This window comes from Arachis hypogaea, chromosome 5 (assembly GCF_003086295.3).
Source record: "Arachis hypogaea cultivar Tifrunner chromosome 5, arahy.Tifrunner.gnm2.J5K5, whole genome shotgun sequence".
Lineage (NCBI taxonomy): Eukaryota > Viridiplantae > Streptophyta > Magnoliopsida > Fabales > Fabaceae > Arachis > Arachis hypogaea.
In genome coordinates this window covers 106514393-106541471 of record NC_092040.1, presented here as the reverse complement: position 1 = coordinate 106541471, position 27079 = coordinate 106514393, and the positions used below count along the sequence as shown (strand labels likewise).

At 31.5% G+C, this 27079-nt stretch overlaps 3 protein-coding genes and 1 non-coding gene across 4 annotated transcripts; all 4 read right to left on the bottom strand.

Annotated features, from left to right (window-relative positions):
- Nucleotides 1-6479: 6479 nt before the first annotated feature.
- TRNAP-AGG (transfer RNA proline (anticodon AGG)) lies at nt 6480-6551 on the bottom strand. The gene has a single exon. It is a non-coding gene; the product is annotated as a tRNA-Pro (tRNA).
- A 110-nt stretch (nt 6552-6661) lies between these two features.
- LOC112802518 (uncharacterized) lies at nt 6662-9741 on the bottom strand. The gene is made up of 4 exons (XM_025845777.2): nt 8979-9741; nt 8460-8513; nt 7444-7503; nt 6662-6981 (listed from the first exon to the last, which is right to left on the bottom strand). Exons 1-4 carry the CDS (start codon nt 9288-9290, stop codon nt 6853-6855), a joined length of 555 nt encoding a protein of 184 aa, XP_025701562.1. The 5' UTR covers nt 9291-9741; the 3' UTR covers nt 6662-6852.
- Nucleotides 9742-16293: 6552 nt separating this feature from the next.
- LOC112802517 (uncharacterized) lies at nt 16294-20961 on the bottom strand. The gene is made up of 10 exons (XM_025845774.3): nt 20739-20961; nt 20504-20629; nt 20197-20355; nt 19634-19717; nt 19111-19290; nt 18167-18259; nt 17950-18093; nt 17123-17230; nt 16746-16797; nt 16294-16606 (listed from the first exon to the last, which is right to left on the bottom strand). The coding sequence occupies exons 2-10, from the start codon at nt 20603-20605 to the stop codon at nt 16566-16568; spliced, it is 963 nt and encodes a 320-aa protein (XP_025701559.1). The 5' UTR covers nt 20606-20629; nt 20739-20961; the 3' UTR covers nt 16294-16565.
- A 2290-nt stretch (nt 20962-23251) lies between these two features.
- Nucleotides 23252-26619, bottom strand: LOC112802516 (xyloglucan glycosyltransferase 4). Its single transcript, XM_025845773.3, has 4 exons — nt 25369-26619; nt 24809-25117; nt 24307-24711; nt 23252-24216 (listed from the first exon to the last, which is right to left on the bottom strand). Exons 1-4 carry the CDS (start codon nt 26005-26007, stop codon nt 23584-23586), a joined length of 1986 nt encoding a protein of 661 aa, XP_025701558.1. The 5' UTR covers nt 26008-26619; the 3' UTR covers nt 23252-23583.
- Between the last annotated feature and the right edge of the window lie 460 nt (nt 26620-27079).

Sequence of the window (27079 nt, the reverse complement as noted above, 5' to 3'; positions counted from 1 at the left end):
ATGGTAGTTGAAAATCGTCATAATTACTGGATTAAAATGACATTTTTTCATTGTTTCAAATGACAGTTAAAATCATTACTTTTATAAAATTAAAATGACAATTTTTGCTCGTTTAAATTGACATTTTAATAATCATTTTACCTTATTAAAATGTGATTTTATGTCATTTAAAGTTTATTTTTACCGAATTAAAATAATAATTTTTTATCGTTTAAAATAGTGACTAAACATTACAATAAAAATCACTTTTTAGTGGTAAATTTTTAATGGTAATAATACAATGGCTAATATTTCTCTTATTTAACCTATGTTTTTGTGGGCATTCATTATAAGAAAAATATTGAGTACTATCGGAATTATCGTTGAAAAAAATGAATAAAATTCGATGGTAAGTTAATTACCGATAAATTTATTGATGGAAGAAATTCGACAGTATAAACCTCGCCGGTAATCAATTACTGTCGAATTTTTTGTCCGACGGTAATTACTGTCAGACTCTGCGACGAATTACCTACCCAAAAAACTATTTGGTTATTGGCGAATTTTTTTAAGGTAGCGTTGGCATCACAATATCATGTTTCTCGCACTATTACCATCGGATTATGTCCTCGGTAAATCAAATGGAATGTCAATTTTAAAAAAAAAAATTGTGATGCAATTTTTTTAATTTTTTCTTTTGTTTTTTAATTTATTATATGAATTTATTTTTCACACAATTAGTGGCCAAATTATAAATAATAGAAACTAATTATGTAATATTAAATATCAAATGTTCAAATAAATTAAAAGTCAAATAAATCAAATACAATGAAACAATAAAACAAAGCCCTAATCACTAAAGATCTTGGTAGTAGTCACTATCATTCCCGTGGTCCTTTTGAGGCGGCGGAGAAGGCGGTGATGTCTGTCTCCCACCAATAGTACCTTTGCCACCAGTAGTGTTGCTGCCACCGTCGCGCATCTGAGCTTGTCACACCGCCATCTATTGCTCTATCCGCTGAAGCCGCTCCAGCTGCTCCCTCCACTCCAGCCTGAGGTCATCCGTGTCCGTCACACATGTGAGGATCTCCTAATACCTCTTCCAAGTCTCGGCCAGCTCCAAAGCCTGTTCGTGAAGACTCCGGGTGAGCTCCTACACATGCAGCCTCAAATCAAAGCTTTCCTCGGGATCGACAGCTTGACTAGGGACAGAGGCGGATGATGGCCTCAATTTGGAGGTACGGAGGTTGCTAGCGAAGAACAACCCCAGCCCGTATTCGCGGTTCTTATACGGTACTAAGGCGGTCTCGCGCTAAACCGCATTGAGATCGACAACTGAAGTAGCGGAGCCACTGACGTCCTCCACTTCGGTAAGATTGCTAAGTTGCAACCTCCAGTCTCTGCATATAGGACTCCTGTGTAACACATGTTATTATGATTAGGACGATACTATACAGTTAATTAAAAACTTTATATCACAATATCAGATGTTTACTCACATAATGATCTGTGGACTGTTGATCAGCAAATCTCTCTTTGTTCTCCTTCAAAGTGTGAGTGTACTTGAAGGTCTCAACCAATGTCACATCATGATCCAACAACTTCGACTGCATATGTTGTATTGAAGCAATATATTAGGATGCTTACTAATGATATGTCAAAGAATTTAACTAAGTTAATAACAAAATTAGAAAAGCTACATACTAGTCGGGCCTTAGTCTTCATGAAGGTCGCTAAGTCACCGGTATACTTGGACGACGTGATTGATGCCCTATTAGCTCTATTTGTGAAACGCTGATGCTTGAACCCCTTATCAATCTCCTGGAAAATGTACAGAGCCTTCTTGATTTCCAAGGGGAGCCAGACAGTGAGGTGGTCGCGCTTCTCATATACATTCTCCAGCATCTGTTGCAGCCGCCTACCCATTTGATGGTCTTATATCTTCCTGATAAGGGCATCATGCTCCTTTTCCTATATAAAGGGAAGCTACACAAAGAAACTTTAAAATTAGTTAATCAAAATATATCGTATTAAACAAAATAGAATATATAAACCAGCTAATAGAATTTGACTATATTAAGTTTTTACCACCCACTTCTGAAATCATCGCTCTCTGGTCTTAGAGAGGATCTTCTTATAGCTCGGTCATGGATGGTCGTACATCAGTTTGATGACATTGGTCATCTCTTGAGTACATGCATTGTTGTTTGGCGCAAACCTATCAACAATTTACAAACAAACTAATATGGCAATATAAATTAAAACTTCATAAGCAAAGAACTATAATATATAGGGATTTTTTTAGAAATTTCGATAGAGTTTCATCTATAATTAGAATGCGCTACAAACTCTATCTATCAATAATTAATTTAAATAGTACCAATTGTCAACAATAAATGAACAACAGTCAATAATCAAGAAGCAACATCCATAAATCCACTAAAACTAGAATCAATAATAAAAAATCAATAGTCAAGATATATCAAACAGTTTCAACATATAAAAGACTTAAAGTAGTACTTACATCGTTCCGCCATCAGGCTAGATCGTCAACTGTACAATGGGAGGTGACGGAGGGGCATCAACTGGCTGGCTTCCGTGAAAGGATTCTGGTGCCGCAGCGTCCGTCGCTGGAGGCAGCATTATCGAGACAGTGGGCTGCTGAGTGGATGGAGGCAGAGTTATCACCGTAGAGGCGGGGACGTAGATGGGGTTAGGCACCATGATGAAACGACTTTTCCGATGCACACGCAATCTGTGACGTCACCGAAATAGTTGAATTAGAGGGAAAGGATCCATAATTCCCAGGGATACTGGCAGAAACCCTCCTTCTACCACAACCACGACCACAACCACTAGGCTGATCCGCAATACCTCTACCTGTCGTCATGTCTGCAAAGAGCATACCAATTAAAAACGTGCTAAACATATTCACGATATCATTCAAAATACTTAATTAAAATAAACTACGTTAAACTTAGTTAAAAAAATACGTTATCTGTTGAAATCAAATAAAACAAAAGAGGTAAGTGCACATTACTCTTTTATTTATTACTATAAGTAGTAGATAATTTTTGTTAAAAACATACAAAGTATTTTTAAAATATAGAAATACTAGACAAATAAATTTTTTTTAACCAAGTTCAACTAAGTTAAATTTATGTACCTCTGTTTTTTCTTTGTATGTTCTTCTTCTTCTTCTAAAAAAATAAGAAAAAGCTACAACATTTTTTTTATGTGCGCAATTCTTTTTCAACGTCGTCGTCATCGTCATCGTTGTCTTCTACTTCTATTTCTTCCTCCAAAAAAGAGTAAGAAAAAATTACAGCACTCTGTTTTATGTGTGACGTTTAAAAAATTTTGGTGCTATTTTTTTCCAAACAACTCCCCCTCCTCCTCCTCCTTCTTCTTTTCATAGTTTTTCTTATTTCACACTCTCATAATTCTTATTGTTTTACCCTCTGAGAATAATAAAAATAAAAAAAATTAAACAAAAAGAGAAAAGAATAAAAAGAAAAAATTATGAAACTTTTATTTTATTGTTTAATTTATTCTTTTTGACAATAAACACAATAACTTTTGAAGGAAAAATACATAAATTTATAAATAAAAAGACAGAAATTCTGCAAGAGAAAAGAAAGAAAGACGAATAAGAAAAAGCAAAAAAGATTGCATCATTCTATTTTATGTGTCACGGATAAAAAATTTTGGTACTATTTTTCTGTTTTATATTTTTTTCAAATAACTCCTCCTCCTCTTCTTTCTTATTTGCATAGTTCTTTCTGTTTTACACTCACATACTTCTTGTTGTTTTATCTTCTAAGAAGAACAAAAATAAAAACAAAAAACAAAAAAAAATCAAACAAAAAAAAAAGAAATAAAAAGAAAGAATTATGTAACTTATTTTATTTTATTTTTTGGTTTATCTTTTTTGACAATAAACAAACACAAATTAAAAAAAAAATACGTAACTTTATAAATAAAAATATAGACATTCTTCACAAAGAAAAAAGAAAGAAGAATAAGAAACAAAAAAAACTGTAGCATTAAGTCCAAAACCTTAAAAAAATTTGTTGTCAAAAATAAAAACTTCTTTTGTCAAAGTTAATAACTTTATATATCTTTAAAAATTTCGGTGCTGTTTTTTATGGGAAGAGGAAAAAGTGTGATTTCATGCACATGTCTATGAGAGATTTATGTTGGGTTTAAATAAATTTGATTGGACTTAGTTGATAAAAATATTTAGATGTGTAATAATTAGTATTTTTTATTTAAATTAAATAAATATAAAATTTATGAAGATACATAAAGTATAACATAATTACATAAATACACAATTGACCACATCTCAGTTATTAAGAGGGTTTCGAAAATTGAACACATTACGGGTATTAAGTTTTTAATCTGTGTCAAAAGAATTAAATGAGATCTCAGTACCCGAGATATATGCAAAAATAGAAATACAAATTTAGTATCCGAGATATACACTTGGTGACTATTTTTTATAAAACATATGGGTATGAGCTTAATCATAGTGTTACTGTAGTTGGTTATGGTACAAATGAAATTAGTACTAATTATTAGATGGTTAAGAACTCAGAATGGGGCGAGGGAGGGTACATAAGGATGAAAAGAGGCATATGTACTGGTCTTGGATTATATGGAATGGTCCTAGATGCTTTTTATCTCAGTGTATAATTGTCGGTGAATTCAAATTTTTCTGACGAGTATGATATTTTTTTTAGGTTCCAATAGTATTTATATATTTTAAAAAAATAATTTTTATTTTATTAACAAATAATAAATAAATTAAAAATTAATTTTTTTATAAAAAATTAAGGTCTTTTTTATAAATAATGAATAGGTATATTTGTTTTTATTAAAATAAATTAAATTATTAATTAAACATACTCGTATTATTATACTGATTATTTATGAGTAAGGATAAATTATTATATTTAATTATTTATATTTGTATATTTGATTATTATACTCATATATTTGATAATTTATAATTAAATTATTTATAATTGTTTTAAAAGAGTACTATAATAAAATTATTGTCTCTTAGATATTATTGTGTGATATTATTATATTAATTTTATATTGTATAGATACTATTTTGTCATACCAACATAGAAGATTGCTTTATTAGATTAAGCATAGTTATTAGAACCGAATCGGTGATCGAATTGGTCAGGTTATCGGATTATTGGGTTACTGGTTCAACCAGTAGATTACTAGTCGAACCGGTTAACTTGGTCACTAGTCAGGCTACTGGGTCACTGGATCATTATTCACGTACAATTATTTTCATGTGAAGTTGATATTTAAGAACCGTTAGATGATTTGACAATTTTAACTAAATTATCATCTGACAATTTTCAACTATCAACTTCATATTAAGACAAATGTATGTGAGTCTTTACCTATTATTATATACTACAAATATTTATTGAAAAATAAATAAATTGTGATTAATAATTTTTTTTGTTTATTTTTTTAATTTGTATTAAATATAAAATTATAGTTAAATAAAATATAATTGATTTAAAAATGAGTGATTTTAAAATTAAAATAAATTGAATATAAGTAAAATAAAATATCGTATATGTATTATAATTTGTACTTATATTAGTAAGAAGCATTGTAGCTTGGTGGTCCTATCAACTTTGTTACTTTCTTCAGGTAAGGGATTCGAACTCCAGCACGCTGGTGCAACCGAGAAGTTCGGTCGGACCGATCTTCACCGAATTTGACCGATTCGTACCGGTTCTCTATTTTAATCGGTTGGAACTTTGGACCGGACAGGTGTTGGGTTTAGTTCATTAGATTTTTGATCGAACCGACTGGTCCGATCCGATTTTAATAACTATGAGATTAAGAATGCATGTAAAGTGTAGTCATTTTATACGCGTATGATTTATTTTAATAATGTCATTTTTTAAATTAATTTTGTAGTACTCATGAATAACTAATACAATAATATAAGAATATTTGTTTTATTGAATTAAATTAAATTATTAATTTAAATTATAATCATCCAAATTCTAAATGAAATATTTTTATAAATTTAAAATTTAAAATTATTTGAATTAAATTGGATCAGCACATCTTAGATACTGAGTCACCAATTTGCACATTGTGCATATCTCGGATACTAAGTCTATATTCTATTCTTACATGGATGTCATACGGAGACTCCATTTAACTCTCCTAACATAAATTGTATGTGGCCAATTTTGCATTATATAATTACACTGTATTTCATATATTTTTGTAATTTTATATTTATTTAATTTAAATAAAAAAATTCCAACACCTAGCAAGACTCTTTAAAATATGTGTTTATTATAAAATAAATTATACAATATTTAAAATAAGAACTAATTTACAAACTTTTAAATCGTAAAAATTTGATAAAATTATAAAAATCAATCAAGTAATTAAATCTTATCATTATTTTCAAGAAATATAAAAAAAACAAACAAAATAAGAATGGGGTATTCCGAGAATTGAACTCGGGACCTCTCGCACCCTAAGCGAGAATCATACCACTAGACCAAATGCCCACTCTTTTAATCTCAATAATTTGAGAGTTTTTCCAATAATAAAAAACATATCGCGCTATAAGCCCAGTTAATAGTTTAACACATCAAACTTATAAACAAAATATGGAGTATGTGCCAAAAATAAGATCCAACACTACATTTAGTTGTTGCCAAATTATGTCACGTTCAACTGTGCATGCTACATTCGGTCAGCAATATGAAAGTAGGCTTTTACAAGGAAAAATAAATACACACTTTTTTTTCCCTTCTAATTTTTAGATGCATTTTCTCCATCTCCGGTGTTCTTAAATAACACACTAGTTTATTCAGCTGCAACATATTCTTCATCAAAACTCAGATTCAGTGTCTGTAATTTGAAACCCGAACCCTGTATTGTTTCCACCAAACTAGAAGCCACACCTGTTGCTTGGACAGTTGTCTGCTTCTTCAACTAAACAAACATCATAGAAATTCACCATTAATGATTTTTTATATAGAAGCAGATTCTATGTGCAATTTTTTAAAATAAAACAGACGGTACATTCTAAATTGTTTCCAAGACATAGAATGGGTTCCTCATATTGAAAAGCTAAAAATGAAGTGTATGGCAAAGGTTACTAACCCAAACAATTATAATTTAACACCTATTGGGATGATCATTTCAAATTAATTGATAGTATAGAATGATTGATATATGAAACTTTTCAAAATTTTGGTTTTAAGCAGCATGTTTGTTCCAGAAAATATATTAAAGAAAAAAAAATCCATGAGCATAAATTTATGGAGTTCGTCATTTTGTAGAATATTTCATCTTTGCATTACCTGCACTTCCAGGATAACACTATAAGAGCAGATTAAATTCTTTGAAATTTGAGTTTATCACTGGAATCCTTTTGGCAATATTAGAGTATACCTCTACAGTTGCGAGTCCCTCAAGAACCTGAACCTTCAAACTTGCAACACCCTCTATGTCCTGCCCAAAAAGAACTAGACTTAAGGAAATTGAAAAGCAGCATAAGTTCAATTAAGCCAAATTTCACAAAGACAACGGCAACATGACTAAAGAAGAAAGAAGACAAGTCACAAGAGTCCCCAGCAAATTATTTCCTGGGAATATAGCTTAACAAAAGTCGCTAGGTGGTATGGATTTCTTTCCAGAAATTGTAACAAATCTGCAATATAACCACTCACAGAAAAGGAAGGAAATGTTGAATGCAAAGAGAGAAAAAGTTCAACCAAAACACAAGCAACTTCACTTGCTTTTCCTCTCTTACCCCATATTACAAATTTATATTTGTTCTGCAATGAATATGCAGAATCTAAAACATTCATTAAATAACTGTTACAAATTCCAGCTAGTTCACCTGCATTGGCAAATCAATTTTTGGTACAACAGTGTGTGCATCATGAGCTACTTTTCAGAATACCAGAACACTGCTATACAATTACATAAATGACAACGTTATTTCACATTTTTATCCAATTCTGTAGAATGCATTAGACCCTACAACTAGAGGAAGAGACATGGTCCAGCATAAATAGAAAGTCCATGTCTGACACCTCTATCTACACCCTCCTAAATTTCTTCATCATCATCCTTTTATCATTTCCTCAATCAAAGATACACACAATTTCTAAAGTATTATTTTAATTTACAATTGAACACAACATGCATTGGAATTGGGATTAAAAACCATCACAAATGTTTGTCATACTTCCTACCCTCCAACATCATTACAATTTATAATCACCCAACAAAAACTGATATGGTCATTCTGAGAAGAAAATAGCAGATAGTTACTTCAAAAGCATATTCTAATTATAAGTATTATTGCTACTACTGCTACAGGGAATCCAAAGAATAAACACATACAAGGAAATACGTCAAATCAAAGTAATAGAACAATAAAAGAAAGTTTTCGGATGCACCTCTAAGGCCTTGGATACGGTTGGAATGGCTGATTCACTCATTGTTCCCTCTGCCTTCAAATTTGCGAAATGCAGACAGTTAGTCTCAAGAAAGAAGGAACAATGAAAAAAAAAAAGGAACACAACTACAATTAGTAGTAACCGAAAGTTACTAAACACTCGAATAGACTCAGATTTTACCAGTTTAGTTCCCTAAATTGAGTTTAGGAGTGAAATTGTATTATTAAAGTGTGTAATCTCTCAAGTTTGAAAACCTTGCTGAAGACGTAATTGCACAAACAGTCAAACACAGCCCAGCCATTGAATGTTCAAATTAGTACCCAAAGTTCACCAAGAAAAGAAAAAGTATTGATTGAGTGAACACTACTAGTAAAGAACAAAAATTGGAGTCACAAGTTAAAGGCGCATCAACATAACTAGTTAAATTAACAGGCAATGTTCCACTCCAACTCTAGAATTTGAAATTAGGGCATTCTAACAAAAGCACGGGAACTGGATTGGGGGTGCGTGTGTTAATACCTGAAAAAACATGGTGAGAGTATCAGACGGAGAAACGGGAACAACAACGGGTTGTTGTTCGGTGGTGGCTTCTTCTTGTTGATGCTGTTGTTGAACCTCTTCTTCAACAGCTTTGGTAACGAATAACCACCTACTTCTACGGTTGTTGTTGGTGTTGTTGCAGGTTGTGCGTGCCCGCCGAGGAAGAAAAAGCTTGGAATTTTGGAAGGGGAAGAAGGTGCGAAAAGCAAGTGAAGAAGAAGAAGAAGAAAAGGAAGGAGTGGGGAGTGTAGAAGAAGAGAAAGGAATGGAGTGAAAAGAGAGTGTGGCCATTGCGGCAAATTCTCAAACACTGAACGCTCACTGTGGACGTTATTTGCCACTGGGCACTGGGTGGCGTCACCCTATCTGTCTATCCAGTATGCACACAAACACAATCACAAGCAAACGACGCTAAATAAAATATAGAATAGAGTATGCAATCTCAAAGGGCAAATTGTGGTAGAAAAGATATCGAGTTAATCCTCAAAATGCTCCTGAAATTTGGAGACATATTCAATTTGATTTCTGAAATTTTAATTGATTCAATTTAAATTCCTAAATTTAAATAAGTGATTCATATTAACTTTTTTGTTAATCTTCATTAACATTATTTGGAATGTTAAGTGACACGTGGAGTTGACAAATGGCCTTATTAAATGTTGCTGACATAAGCAAAAAATTTTTAGATTCAATTTAATCTCTTTTTTAATGAATATAAAACGCTAACAAGTGCCAAATTCTCAAATTGATATCATTGTTTGGGTGTTGGAGAATATGATGAGGAGCACCAGTCAAGATTCCGAAAATTGCAACAGATCCCACTCACATGGAAGTTTGGATAGAAATCTAAATCGAGCTAGATTTGGAAAGATTCTACACTGGTGTGATTGTGGAATACGTCCCATTTTTTGTTGGTCTAGAACAGAAGCAAATTCAGAGAGACCTTTTTTGGATGTCCAAACTATAATGTGAATTCTTGAATTGCTTCCTTCTTGAATTTACATCTTTTTGTAATACATGCATAATTTATTTTGTGGTTCTTGTTGTGATAGACCTCCGAAAATAGATAGTGTGAACTTTTTGTGTGGGCAAATAGTGTGAAAGAAGAAGACATGAGACATGAAACTGAAAATAGAATTGAGTATTGGAAGATGAACGTGGATTGAAAGATTAGTGCAATAGAAGCTGAAATTAGAATTTTAAAAGTATGGAATAGTATTTTGAGTTTTTTTCTTGTTTTGTTTGTAGTTGTAGCCATTGGCTATGTCTTAGGTGTAGGAAAGTGATGAATAAAATTGAATTAATGTCACTACAATTATGTTTTTTTTAATACAAATCTATTTTGTAAATTATAAGTTTTGACTAAACTTACAAATTCAGTAAGGATATTACAAATAGGTATGATTCTGTAAATTAAAAGATGTGACTAAACCTATAAAAATAAAATGGTAAGAATAAACAAGAGACTGATTATAAATCTACAAATATCAATAATAAACTAACCTATAATTTATCTACCAAATCTCTAAATTGCAAAATAAGTTATAATAATAAACGTTGAATCTGATTTCATAGGTCAACCATAGTCATTTCAATGACCATTGTAACACATGATAAACCAAGAATGATGTCTAGAATGTCATCATTACAGTCACAAAACAAAAGGGCTATTTAAAAGGTTCCAAAACAAAACCCTATACAAGACATGACAAAAGGCATACACAATCACTTATGCAAATTTTAGTTACAAAACAACCACAAAATAATCTCAAAACACACATTTTGGATTACATTTATCAATTCATCCACAAAAGACAACATAATTTAATCTTTATTTCTTCCTTGGTGTTTTGAAACCCGGAGTGGGGACAAACTTCATAAATTCAGTAAACTTTGACACTGTCCCAGAACTAGCTTCTTGCATTGGTTCCACACCGGGAGTTGCTCTTTTTTTATGCGGCAACTTATCCAGCCTTATGAGTGGAGGCACCTACATGTAATTAGAAATATTTGATAAATGATGAATAAACACATAGTATTTTCCTAAATGTAATTAATTAATGTGTTATATAATGGTACCTGCTCTATAATTTGTGGCTGTGAAACAATGAGTTGGGTGATGTCAATTTCTGAAACCTGTGGAGCATCCACAGTTTGTATACCAGTGTCGCAGCATCATCGGGTGCATTTGCATTAGATCCATCTTAGGATTTGGATTTAGCTACAACAGCTGCTGCTGCAAGGGCACTTGTAATATCATCAGCTTTTCTATGAGCACAACTTCTTTTAGTGTGTCCTTTAACACCGCAGTAGGTACAAGTAAATTATATGTAGATTCTCTTTAACTTTGTTGCAGTTTTAGACTTCTTACTGCTCGAAGGCTCCTCATCAACGTCCTTTCTCCAAAGTTTTCTGGCCTTCTCTTTTAAGTGGACTCTTCCTTGGTTCATTCTTGCAAGATAGCACATCTCTAACAATTCCTTGTCATGTGAAAGTGCTCTTAGTCCATTCTTTAAAGGTCTCACAAGAATAAGCCACCAACATTCAACAATGTTAGCATAACCGAGCTCTTTGTAGTAATCCCTCAGTGAAAATACATTCAATCTATCTTCATCTAGTCTAGATAATTCATCCGTATTGTCCTTTTCGTAAACTACACTGTCGTCATTCTTTATAACAAAGATGCTTCCGTGATGATAGACAATGGTTATCAAATCACTCATCTACAAATATAATTCAATCAATTAACAAATTAACTTCAACAACCAAGGCCTTTCATATCATGCATCAGATGATTCTACATTAACATGCCAATCAATATTTTTTCAGAACAGAAAATATAAAAATTCATATATAAAATTTATCCGTGTAACAACAGCTATACAATTTTTTGTTGTCCATAATTAACAGCTTCGCATTATCACATTGACAAGCATAAGCTATTTACTCATTCATAAATTTCTCATTTTATATTTTCAGAAAAAAAAAAACTCAACTATTGAATCATTTAGAAGAGTTGAAGTAAAATGATAACAGTAAAACTAAACATCTCAAATTGAGTACATAATTCCAACACTAAGTGCCAGTACTCATAACTCTCCACTAATGGCTAGCATGTTTAGTATAAATATGTAAGAAACAAATGATTCAACTCTGATCTAGTTTAGATGTCATTTCTTTTTTGTAACACAATTAACGTTAATCATAATTAGTCTTTTAAAAGAAAAAAAACATAACAGAGGACCAATAACTAAAACTATCCTCTTTCACATTGAACCCAATTTATTTGAGTATCAAATAGAGCACAAATTAATGGCCTATAAACTCCAACCAAGAGAAGACACAAAACATAACATTGAACCCAAACATAGAATGCTTGCGTTACTAACCTTTTTTGGAGAAACAGTGGTGCGCAACTTCTTCTTCCTCGTGCTAGCAAACGAGAACGCGTGTGACAAGCTTTGCTAGCGCCCTACACTACCAGCGACATTGATCTTCCACAGTATGATGCATGCGAGAGAATGAAGAAGAAGAAGAGTTTCCCTGTTTTGGTGGTTTGATAATTGGTGTTGTTGAATTTTAACCTCATAATGAAAAATGCTGTCGTTTGAAGAGAGATTACCGACCAAGGAGAAAACGACGTCCTTTAATAAGCCCACCTGTTAAGTCCACGTGTCACTTAACATTCCAGGTAAGCGTGTCATTAACGGAGATTAACAAAAGGCTAACGTGAGTCACTTATTCAAATTTGGGGGTTCAAATAGAGTCAATTGAAATTTCGAGGGTTAAATTGAGTCTGTCTCCAAATTTTAGGAGCCATTTTGAGTATTAATTCAAAAGATATCATATCAGTACACCGAATAGGATTGACTTTCATATAAAATTAAAATTATTATTAGAATTATCCATCTTTATCTCTGCAAAAATTTTCTGAAAGATTTAGAGGTTTCAGCCAAAAAAATACAATTTTGATCTTTGATTTTTTATTTTGTGAGACTAGTTAATCTTTTGTTAATAATCTCTCTTGAGTTAAAAATATGTTTATGTGGTAGTTAATCAACTGATTTTTTAATTTTTTTTAATATACAATGACTATGGTTCAAAAAATTAGATTTGCCGGTCAAACCAAGAATCATCAATAAAAACGATCCGATCTAGTACTTAAAACTGCCAAATTAAAAATTACTTGAAAATTGTTGAACTGGCCAGTTGGACTAGACGAAAAACTGACCGATTCTTATAAACAACATCGTTTTGAGTTCTTTTTTTAGAAAAAAAAAAACCACCTACCCCTTCTCCAACACCCCCCTTCGTGACTCAACTAGACTTAAAAAAGCAAAGTTTCAAAGTTCAAAAATTAGGGTTCTAAGTTCCACTGCCGCCACAAGGAGTGAGTTATTGCCGTTGTCCGTCGAGCTTTCGTTGCGACCCTCTCCATCCCTTGTTTGGACGTTTGGACTATTAAATAGTTCCATAATAGAACTTGTTTTTTAAGTTTTTTTAATAACTGTTAAATAGTCATTTTCTAATTTTAATTACAAATAAATCCCATATATTTTATTTAATTATAAAAACTATTTTTTATTTTATTAATTAATATTTTATCATTCATCTATTATGTTTATTAACAATCAAAAATAAAATCAATAATGAATTAGATCTTCCATTGATTGTAATAACTTTTTGGCAATCCAATTGATTAAAATTTTATCTTTGATCCGTTACATCAATCAAGGGTTGTGAAATCATGTTTCTTAGAAAATCAATCGATTGGATTAACAAAACAATAGATTGAATTTCAGGTTTTCCATAACTCAATCGATTGGACTTCAAGTTATCACAAAACAATCGATTGAAAGTTGTAAGGCAGCATGGTTTTTACAAAAATCAATCGATTGGTCATATTACCCAATCAATTGAACGATGACTAGAATGTGGGTTTTTTATAATTCAATCGATTGTTTATATTACCCAATCGATTGAAGGCTTCAAAGCAACTTGAGGTCTCACAATTCAATCAATTGGTTGTGTTACCCAATCGATTGAAGTCTTCAAAGCAATATGGATTTACCCAATTCAATCGATTGGTTGTGTTACCCAATCAATTGAATTGTGCACTACGCCGTTCTCAATTTTCTTATCGTTTTCATAAATTATTATCTTATTATTAATCTATCTTATCTTTAAAATTCTATCTTCAATTTTTTATTTAGATACTCTAAACTTATCTTTTCTTTAATATTAAGATTATAAATTGGTGAATAATCTATCACCAATGATTCAATCCCACAATTAGAATCGTATATCAATCTCTTTGATTATAAAAAATTTCATTGTTTTTCTTTCGGATATCCATCTACTTAATATCCAATTTTTCTTCATTTTTTATCCCTCTATTTAATATCCAATATTTGTTCATCCTTAATTGATAATCACAGTTACAACAATCAGCAAAGGTCTAATCAATTTTTTCATTGTAGTATTCAAAAAAAATCCACCGTTTTGATTTCAAAATCGAGGTTAGTGAATAGAACCTCTAATTTTGTAATTCTTTGTTTCAATATTTTATTCGTGAAATTGATTGTGTAATGAAAATTTTTTTTATCTTTTAATTATTCACAAACATCGAGAAATACTAAAAAATAAATAAATTTTATTATTTTTTATTATTAATTAGTTAGCAATCAGGGACAGACCTAGAGGGGAGCAAGTAGTGGCCTCGCCTCCCCCCAAATTTTAAGAAACTATATTTATATATAAGAAATGTGTTTAAAAAATAAAAAAGTATTATGTAATTTAATAATTTTATATGTATTATTTTTCACTATCTAATGAATTTATGTCTTAATTGTTTAATTCACTAATATTTTTTATTTAACTAATTTAATATCATACCATCAAGTCTTTGTACCTTTCAAATTAGTTTTTATATAATAATCTCTATATTTATTTTTAAAAAATCTTTTATTTTTTTATATTAATATATTTAACATTCATATTATTATATTAATAATAACTTACATAGTTATATTTTGATAATTACATTATGTACTTTAGATATTATTTTGTTGTAAAAAATACTCATTTTTCTTCTAAATTTACGTTGTTAAAAGAAAAATTTTATAAAGATATCTTATATTTTATATTCTATAAGGGTACTGTGTCTTTCAAATAATTTATAATTTATAATTTATTTTCAAATTTTTTAAAATTTTTGAAAGAATTAACTTTGATTAATAAGATATGTGATAATTTTTAACTAAACACTCTATAAATTATTGGTATTTTATAATTTTATCATGTACTATTGATATTGTTATATTTTTTATATAATTATTATATTAAAAATAAAATTGTGAAAAAAATTATAATTATATATATATATATATTAATAAATCTTTTAAAAAACTAACTCTAATAATTATATGTTAATTTCTTTTATAGAATAAAAAAATTATTTAAAATTCGGTCCCTCCATATTAAAATTTTTAGATCCGTCCCTGCTAGCAATATTAGAAGCTATTTATTTTTTGTAATGTTATAAGATGGAGTGTACTGAATTTTTTTTTCATTGGACATTTTTAAGATGTCAGATATATTTATGGACATTGAGATGGATGAACAATACCTGAAAGACGATGACATTAACCGACAAAAAGAGCTAGTTTGTGACCAAGATATGATGGATGAACAGAATGAATTCGAACAAGATTTCTGAGATGAATTTACTGAGTGAACGTATTTTTCTAAATCTGATTAGTCAGAAGCTGCTTATGCGATTGACTCCGTGTAAGACATTACAACTTTGAATTTCAGTGAAAATTGTGCAGAAAAAATTGGTAAATATCACTTTTCTACTTTGCAGCTTGCATTTGATTTTTATCTGAAGTACTCAAAATCGAAGGGCGTTGGACATCGTAAAGTCTCTCAGGACCATAAACTCAGCCACTGCAGACTTCCTACTCGTCCCGAAACCCACACAAATCGGTAAGACGACGAAACCGTCAGGCTTGATATTGTTGTCACCCAATTCTACGACTTCATGATGATGGTTCTTGAGATTGCTTTCTTTGAAACCCAGGACGTCAAACACGTTTTGAAACATGATGTTAGAGTCAGCTCCTGTGTTGACCAAAATTCGCTTGACCAGACCGGTCCCAATTCTTGCCATAATCACCATCAGCAGGTCCTCCGGGAGGTCGTCACACCAGCCGTAATCAGGTCCCGCAATTTTAGTTTACTTGGTTACAAAGGCTAGAGCAAGATTGAAGTTCAAACTTGGAAACACCACAAATTGATAAACACGCAAATTGCATTAAATAAGTCAATGTTATTCAAACCTGACAATGGAACCTAAGTCCCAAAACTAAACGGTGGCAATCTATATTACTATAAATATATGTTAGCATGTTCATGATCACATTTTGTCCCATGTAAGGTTTCTTGGTATGCTTAATATGCCACAACTACCAAGAAATTCCACATAACATATTTAACATAAATATATACTTATAAGTTTCTGGATTTTATGTGTTTCCTTAGCTACAACTTCCAACTAAATTTTCATTAACGTCTGAGATCTTCACAATCTTCTTCAACTTGACCAGCTGTAGAAGGTTAGGAGCCAATAATTACATAAATATAAATAAATCATCAAGAAAATGCAAGGTTGTTTTTGTCCTTTGATCAAGAATGAAAACAGGATTAAAGCAAACAAACGATTTTACGGGCAAGAAACCGACTAACCTCTGAGATTTATGGCCAGGTTTGCTTGAGCATCAGCTTCAGAGTTTTTCTCCTTCAAAATCAACAGAAACATGCTACTTATACTTCATATAAAAGCTTATGAAATATATGCTCATTACAGTCAAATTCTAGTTCGAGGTAGCATTTGAATTTTACACGATCTAGCTTCTCAAAACATTTAGATCATGTGATCGCTTCACTAGATATGCATGCGAATTACAAAACCAGAAACATGATATCAGAAACGCTTGTAAGATGGCAGTTGTTTATCTAAGTTGCATGTGTAGAATTATCCACAGAAAAAAGGATGGGAAAATTGGCAATAATTTCATTATATTGTACAAAAAACACTTAATATAATGTCATTTAGAAAGTACCCTAAGAACATGGTTGATTTGGAATGACAGAAAGTTCGCCTTCAGCTGGTTGACCTGAGCACATAACATAGCCATATTCTGATTTTTTTGTTTCCACTCACCGTTTACCTGATACAAAGCCATGGCATAAGATGCTATATAGATTAGCAGAAAATGTATTCATTAGTCTCTACTTTTCAAAATAACTATCCAAAAACAAAAAGGAAAAAATGCACAACACTTTTAGTCAAAGTAATAAAAATAAATCTTGGTAATGCTTAAAATTATATGGGCAGCCCGGTGCACAAACATCCTGCATTAATGGAGGGCCCAGGAAGGGCTACACCTAAAGGGTGCATTGTACGCAGCCTAACCTGATAATTACATCAGTGGCTATTTTCACGGCTTGAACCCGTGACCTTGAGGTCAGACACAAAGACAACTCAACCATTGCTCCAAGGCTCTCCTTCAATGCTTAAAGTTACATGAATAGATAAAATTACCCTTAAATGTATGACCATATGTAATTAATGCTTACTCAATTATCACAATTAAATTAACGGTGTTATCCGAAAAATTAAAATATCAGTTATTTTGAAACATCAATCTTTTTGTTTTAAGAGAGATATTTTGAAACAACGCGAGTATAACTAACAATTGGAATTACATTTTCTCATTCCTCAAGCTTATGGCATCTTTTAAGTTTTAAGAGAGTATTTTTCTTTCTATTGGTATTCAGAAACAACTTTAAGAAATGAAACACAGACGAACAGAGGTAGATTTAAAAGAGGAAATAACGGGAAAAAGAAAAAAGTAAAAATTGTGTGTTAGTCTGTAAGATAACACACCTGCTTGCAGACAAGTAAGGAATCTCCTCGGATTTGAATGTGCCGATATCCTTTCTGAAGGGCCTGTTTCAATCCTAAAAGTAAAGCTCGATATTCAGCAACATTATTCGTCTGAGTACCTACTCCTTCACGTATTCGATAGACCTGTGAAAAGACTTTTTAGCAAAATTCTACAAAGAACACAAAAATAAAATGAATATTTGTACGCAGTTTACACCTTGCTCCCATCTGCAGCACGAAGTATAGCTCCTGCACCAGCTGGTCCAGGATTTCCTTTAGAAGCACCATCAAACTCAAGGGTGCAAGAAAGCTGCAAATATAGATATGTAAAATCTTGAAGCTGCATTGTTCTATACATTAAGTGTCCCAAATACTATACGTGGAAAGAGAGGTGTACCAAAAAGGAACATCATATGAAAAAGCCCCAAAAAATAATAATACATAATAATAAGAAAGGAGTGCAATCCAAATGTCAAATGCATTGATTTTGCACCAAGACCGATGAAGACATTTCATCCAAATAGAATGTCATCTGATATCATGCTTATATGCTGTTAAATGTTAGAAGGTCTAACAAATTCTTGACTTAGAATACTTCAGTGAAACTTGTAAGCATAAATTCATTGTGTTTTTCCAAATATTTTGAACAAACAAGTTGCAGAACAAACATAAGCAAAGAAAGAATACAATGTATATTTCCGCCTAGCCAGAACACGTTTTACTTTTAGCATTTTGAAAGTGAACACATGAACAATTTTATTCTGCCTTGCTGGTGGCTGGTGCCACCACTAACCTTCAGCTACAAGAATTATTGCATACATGCATGTATTAACATTAGTCTAGGATGATTGGGATTTTAGAGTTTCACCTTTGAGATGTAAATCGTCCACAAAATGTCCAAAATAGAGTTAAATATGATTGCCAGAATTTTATGGTGTATCTTTAAAAATTTTTTCAAAGACCAGAACTTATACGCATATAATGACTTTAAGAGTACTTATAAGTTCACACAATAACTAAGGAATGGGAAGTGAAAACTATTTGAGTGGCAATTACATTAAATCATACGAATACCATGCACTTCGACAAATAGACATCTATGCTAGGAATTAGGAAGTGAATCCTGATATCGCAATGAAAATAATAGATAAACCAACTTACAGAATTAGACAACTGAGCTTGGGATCCACCTAGTGTGAGTTGCCTCTGAGAATTTGTTGAAACTAAAGGAGATACCTCTGGTGTAAGTTGCCTCTGAGAACTTGTTAAACCGAAAGATGACCCAACTAATGAAACTTGCCTCTGAGAATTTGTTGAATGTAAAGATGACCCAGAAAATTTCTGAACAATAAAAGAAAAGGAAAGGAAAAAAAATTACGAATCAAAGACATACATCATATTTAAACAATCAAAGACATTACAAATTTGAGTCCCATCAAAGGCATAAAAATAGCCCTCAGACAACCCTAATAACTACAATAGATCAGAAATTTGCATGGACTGTTCATGCTGCAAGCATAGTGTGCTTGGCTACCCGTAAAACTCGGGAACATGCTATTTAATATCAATTCTTACAAATAACGATCACACAAAAGCACCAAATTTTTGCTTCACTTTGACAGCATTTCTTTGCTAAAATTAGGTGTATTCTTGGTAGACAATATTAAATTTAAATGTTGCTTACACTAGTATCAGATTGAAAGGCTCCTTGCAATAACTTCGATGAGGAACTCACACCTAGAGACCTTCCTCCAGATGCACATGGATCCTGAAAGATAAATTAATCTCCTCATTAAGTTATAATGTGTCAGAGACACATAGACATAAGCTTAAGCTCCAATGCTCCAAATAGACAAGGAGTCTAAAAACAGGAATGGAGAGCATGTATGGAAGAAGCATCATCAAAATAGGAGTGGCATTAATCCACTCCCCTTAAAAACAATATGATAAATAATGCTAATAGTAAATGAAGCTCTCAGCATTACAATTGTTTGAAAGTTTTGACTTTGGAAAGAAAGGGAAGGAAGAGAAGGGTTTGTAAAATGGAGTAAGGTTTATGTTTCAGACCCTCCATTTCTCTTCCTATGATCCTTTCATTCTAAATGAAAATTCACAAACATAATCAAGGTCACAAAAGGGTACTTTCTCCCATAAATGAGGAAAATTTTCCATTTTCTCACAGGAACTACCATAGACCATAGAGTAGAGGACAATTTGAACAAGAAGAATAGAGAGAGTTCCTCTAACCTGATAAGGACAAGTAACAAGTCTTCCAAAAAGCTCTTCATTCAAATTAGTAGCACTTATAGAATAAGGGGCTCCCTTAAGCCCATTTGATACAAGGAACTCTTCAGCTTTCTTAGTTAAACAATACCCTTTCAAAATGCTTACAGGATCATCAGACACCTGTTAGTTAAACTCAATCAAAAACCTATTGAGAGAATAAACCCTAAACATCAAAATGCATCCACACCCAAATGCAGAAAACAAAAAAGATAGAAACTTTTGCATCATAAGAGCCATAATAACAAAGGTTAGAGAAAAGGGTGTTTACCGAAGAAGATGCAATGAGAGGTTGAATGTCCTTGAGAGACTTGTAGATGCCAACAACACCCCCTTTTTTCACAACATAGAAGGCGTCCTTTTCTTCAGCCATTGGAATGAAAGAACAACCACCACACTGTAAAGCAACAAAGGCATAATCATAGCTCAAACTAAGAAACAAAACGATAATCAATGAATAGTAATAACATAGACATTTTTCAAAATTTTGAACTTCATCACTGTACCTCTTCAGTCTTCACTGACAGTGGAAAAGGATGTGATTACTGCTAATTGATTACAATGAGAGCCAGTAGGCAGTGAGAGAAGTTTTTTTTTTTTTTTTTGGTCTGGGTAGTGAGAAAAGTTTGAACAGCCAATAAGCCAAAGTTTCAAACTTCGTGTTATTTTGGGGAGAAAAGTCGAAAGAAATTGTGTGGTTGGATTACAGTTTGTTAATAGAGTTTGCATAAAATTGACTTTAATAAAAAGTAAGTTTATATTAATGTGATTTATGTTTAGTAATTTTTATATCAAAATTAATTATAATAAAATAAATATTGTTTAAATTATATTACTCAAAATTATTTTTAGATAAAAATTTATTAAAAGAGACATCAATTTAAATAATTTTTTATATATATACAAAATCAGAACACTAACAAAAATAATATAAAAAATATTTATTATATAAATAAAATAAATACAATGAAAAATAAAAATATGAAAGAGAGTATTATAAATTTTATAATTTCAAACAAAAAAATATTCTATAATTTTTTCATACTGTTAGTATTCTTTAATTTAATATTATTTTAAACTATAAATTTTCATTATTTATTACTTTATTGTTACTTATAATTAATTATTTATTTATTTTGTCTTTTTTTATAGAGTACATCAAAGAAATAGAAAAAAAATCATACAAATAAAAAATAATAAAAATTTCATAAAACCAATCACATATATTATATAAAAAAAATACAATAAAAAGTAAATAAAATTTATATCAATAAAAAAATAAAAATATTTTATACACAACATAAATATAATGCAGTAAAAGATAAAAGAATTTATATGAATAAAAAATAATAAAAATATCATAAAATATCTAAAAGATAAAAAAAATTAACAAACATTTATCATATGAATAAAAGAAATACAATAAAATAAATTAAAAAACCATATAAACAAAGCCAAACAAAAATAAAAAAAGATTTCATACAAAATATACATATAAAAAATAATATAATAAATGATTAAAAAAACTCATATAAGAATATAAGATGAGAAATCATAACACTATACAAATAATATAAAAAATATTTATCATATAAATAAAAAATACAATAAAAAATATAAAAATTAAAATATGAAAATGAATACTAAAAATAATATAAAAATTAAAATATTCAATTTGCTAGTGATCGAAACAAATTTAAACGATTTTGATAAAAAAAAATTAGAACGAAGAACTATGAAGTAGGAAGAACTACAAAGAACTACTGTGAAAGTAATAGTTACTGGTATCCTTCTTATAGAAGAAAATAAATAGTAAAATTGGTTAAAAATAAATAAATTTTTCACCTAATTTCCCAAGAGTAACTAACAACTATGAACATAAAACATGAAAGTTACCAATTTTAGCTTTTATTAAACGTGCATTCACAAGCAGAATCATTTTTGTGTTTGAAAAGATAAAAATTGTAAAACATAAAAGTAGAATTTTTTTAAAATGTTCAAACCCCTTTTCTCTTTTCCAACACTTTTAACAAAGAAGAAACGAAAGACTGAAAAAGAGAAGAGGAAGAAGAAAAGTGCATGACAGAGCTTGAAGCCCAATTATGTTTGCAGGCCCATTAAAATAATTTATATAAGCTCATAGCAAGGCTCAATCAAAAAAAAGGTTAGATCGTAGGAAGGCTCTTCAAAGTCTTCTAAAAGAAAAAAAAATGACCAAAAAAAGTCTTCGAAAAAAAACTAGTTGACAATGTAAAATATAAAGAATACCAAACCAACTTGAGTTAGTAAGTAGTTTACTATTTTATTTAAACATATGTCTAGAATTTAAATTTCGTTTAAAAGTATTATTTATTTATTTATTATATTAAAAATATCTTTTTTAATAACAAATATCTTTTAAAAAAATATAAATTATAGTTTTTAAAATATTTTTTTTAGTGTTTTTATTTTATTACAAAAGTTTTGTGAAACACACTAATTTTTTTTTTAATTATTAAAAAATTAATTTTTTCTAACAACTTAACAACATCGAAAGATACTTAGAAGCATATTAAGATGTAGTTGGAAGATTGGGATGTTCTAGATCACCTCATGAAGGCATTGTCAAATAATTTAATAGGATAGATCATTTTTAGTTAACTTATGTACTGTTTTAGTAAGCTTAAAGTTGCTTCTTCTGTTAAAGATCATATCAATGAAAGCAACGTGAATTTCAGTTAAATTGAGCTACATCTTGTTGATTTTATTGAACATCATGCATTTGATATCCTCTGGAATTGTTTTTTCATCCTACAGTTTGTTATTGGAATATATTCTATATCATGCATCATCAATGCTTTTGACATTAATGCCTTTTCGTAAACCAGAACTGATTTGTCATGCATTCATGCATATGCATATCCTTCTAACATATTTAAGATCAAGTGACATTATACACTTTCCTCCCTTTACATTCCATCTTTTTCTCCCTTCTAAATCATAGTGTAAAAGAATCGAAAGACATTTGATAACAAGAAACTGGAGAGAGAAATGATTCCCATTTCACAATCTGTAAGGACAGTAGATACAGTTATGTTGAATAATATTTTCTTAGTTCTAAAGCTTTACACAAGTGAAAATCCACAAAATGCCATCACTCTATAACAAATTTGAAGTCTACCAAAAAATGGGACAAAAGAAAAAATACAATCTTTTGGTGTATGGAGCCTCAATGCTTATTATTGTTTTATAGTTTGTAATCTTTTTCTTGCTTAGTTCTTCAGATGGTTGTATATTGGATGATGAACTTCAACTCAAATCTGCACAAGGGCTTCAAAAAACAAGTAGCAACCGATTCCAATTGCTCATGTTTTAACTCACCTGCTCACCAATTAAGTCCAAACCCATCACTAGAAATGCTAATCCTTGGAAGAGCAAGAAATAGAAATGAAGTCCTTGTGCTGATAGAAGGCTTCTTGCAGCTGCTGTGAGCAAAAGGAAAGCGAGTGCGAGTTCCTTCCTGTATAGCATGTTTCTCTTCTTTTTTGGTGCTTCGGCTTGCTTGAGTTTGCTTAGCAATTCCAAGCCAGAGTCTGAGTTCCTCCTTTGAATCTTCTCTTCGCTGGATAACTTTGATTCTCTCTCGGCAAAGGATAGCAAGTCTGACTCTGATGATCTGCCAGTCTTCTTTGTCACAACCCACTCGTAAGCACTTCCGAGCTGGAATAGACCAGAAACCATGGCATTGAATTTTGTTACTGACATGGTGTTCTCAAAGAGGAGATAGGGAACTAGGAAAGGGAAGGATTTCGGGGCTGGAAGGATGTTCAAGAATGACATGAAAATAGGAACATAACAGACCACCCAAAGGGGAAGTTCAGACTCAGGTATGAACATGGTCAAGGGAAGGATGATGCAGAACAAGGTGAAGGAATAGAAAGGAAGTATCAGTTTCCTCAATAGGAAGAACAAGAATATCAAGTTACACTTCTTCCAAATTGAAATCTGCACAAAAAAGTAAATATGCATTCAGAAAATTGGATTCATTTTCCAGCATAAAGATTGAACACAAGTTAAATCATAGCTGAAAACTACCTTGGAAGTTATTATAGCAGGAAGACACAGCCGGAATAGCTGCATTGGACCCGAGTGCCAGCGATGTTGTTGCTTCTTGTAAGCTTCATAAGACTCTGGTAATTCACAGAGAACTTTGACATCATTAAGGTAGATAAACTTCCATCCGTTTAAGTGAGCGCGGACGGCTATGTCCATGTCTTCGACGGTGGTTCTTTCAAGCCAGCCTCCTGATTCCTCCAAAGCTTTAATCCTCCAGACACCAGCAGTTCCATTGAATCCAAAGAAATTGAGGAAATGACCATTAACCTGTTGTTCCACCTCAAAGTGAAAGCACAAGTTAATGTTCTGAAGTCTGGTAAGTAAATTCTCATCCTTGTTCACAAAGGACCATCTAGCCTGAACCAAACCCAAATCAGGTTTTCCCTGTAATGAAATTGCAAAATCACAAAATTATTAGAGAATTTTTCATACCGGACATAATAAATTACATCTTTTTATTTAGCCTATGAAGATATCTAACCTTGAAATGTGGAACAGTTAGTTTGAGGAAATCAGGGTTTGGCTGGAAATCTGCATCAAATATTGCAACAAATTCATAGTCTTTGACATAGTCACATGACATTGCAGAACTGAGATTCCCAGCTTTGTAACCAGTTCTGATCAATCTATGCCTGTATATAATGTTGACCCCTTTATCTTTCCAAGAGGAAACCTCCTCGTTGATGAGTTGCTGCAAATTCGGATCGTCTGAATCATCTAGAACTTGAATCAATAGTCTATCTTTTGGCCAATCAAGTTGACAAACAGCACCAATTGATTGTGCAAAAACCTTTCAAGAAAAAAAAAAAAAAGAAAAATCAAATTTTCAGCCTCATGTAAACTTGGAAAATCATACTATATCTAAATTAGGCTAAACCAATTACTAAGACAAAATTCTGGGCTCTAAAGAAAGCTAGGACCTATTGAGAAATTTATACCAATAGAAGAACTCAACAAGATCAAGCAATGGCAGAATACCAAAGAACATTCTAATCAAGTTGCATTGTTTTTTTTTTTTATATTTATGTTATATATGTTTACCTCTCTCTCATTGCACATTGGAATCTGAACAAGGACCATTGGGAAGCTTGAAGGGTCTTCAATGTCATAAGCATCTTCATCAAAGGTTGGCTTGATCTTTTTGTACTTGATCCAGAAGCAACCAAGGCAAAGAACTAACCGATCCAAGGACTGAATCATGAACAAAACAATGCAGAATTTTGACATCAACAATACTAATGGGGCAACATAATCTTCTCTGAATGAAATCCAAGCCACATAAGACCATTCAAGAAACCCATCAACCTCCCAAGGTTGGATCACACGCAAGGTCCAATTGTTGTAATGAGCAATGATCTCAATGGCCAAACCAGCAATGGAGAGGGCAAGGAACACCCTTAAGAACCTGTATAACCTCCCTCTGTGCTTTGGACCTTCATCATCAGGCAATGAAACCCTCTTCTTGATCAAGCCAAAGGAGGATTTGAATCCATTAGTTAGCCATGACAATAGGGTCAAGACCCTATGAAGCTTGAGAAGCAGAAACCATGTTAACTGCTTGGGGGTTGAAGCTTTCTGCTTCTCAAGAAACTTAGCAGAATCTGAGTCATGGATTTTCAACAAGGTGAATTCATTGACATTCTCAATTGACACCGGAAATGAACTTGGTGGTGCCATCATAAGAATTCACAACCTCAATGAAACTAACTAAAATAGATGAGAAATAAAAAGTAGAGGTTGTTAATGGATTTTGATGGCGACCAAATGAGAGCTTCTCATACGTGTTACCTCAAAAGGGTCATTGCCATATCTCTCAAAATGTGAAGAACCAACCAAACAAGACAAAACCAAAAACCCACAACACAGAAATCTAAAAGGTTGTGTTGTGTTTGAGGAAGAGTTTTAGCACTCACAAAACAAAAGCAATGAGAATATAAGAGAGAATGGAAGAAAGAGAAAGAGAAAGAGAGAGAAAACTATAGAAGCATTTTGACAGGCACAAGGAAGGCATAAATAGTGATTCAATGGTAACAACTAACAAACCAGCTTAGAAATTTGATGTTCTCTCTCTCTCTTTTTACTTTTGGTTGGGTGAAACTGAAAATAGCAAAAGCCAAAAACGATTCAATCTTATATGATAACCAATGGTTAGTTGACACGTCAGCGAGCACACCATAAGGGGTATATGATGCACCACATGGTAATGTTTTATTATTCTCAACCTGACAAGTGGAAACAGCGAAAATGCAGATCGGAGAATGCTTCTTGTCTGTGATGACACACTGGAACCAGAAATTTCCCAACTTTTTTTCCTTTAATTATTTATATACTTTTCCTACTCCTTCACTTACACATGTTTTGTTCAGATTATCTGAGGATTCTAACATAATAGAAACTAGAAAGAGTGTTTTTTTTTTTTTTTCCTTTCTCTTTAATGCAGAAAAAAGAAGATATTTACGGTATTTAATGATTTCCCTTTAGCAATCAATGATTACACGGCACATTAGTTGGATTTGGTGATGATTCTATTAATCACATAATAATCCAGAAAAGCGAATTGACATTTATGATATGTTCTTTAGGTATTTATGAAAAAAAAAAACAATTGAATTAAATTAACAAAATAATTTAAAATGTTTGATAATTTATTCAATAAATTATTCATTTGACATAATCTTAAATAGATATCAAGTTAGTTTAAAACTTTAAATCTTTCCTAGTTAACCTTGTGAGTTTTTAAATATTTTAATAT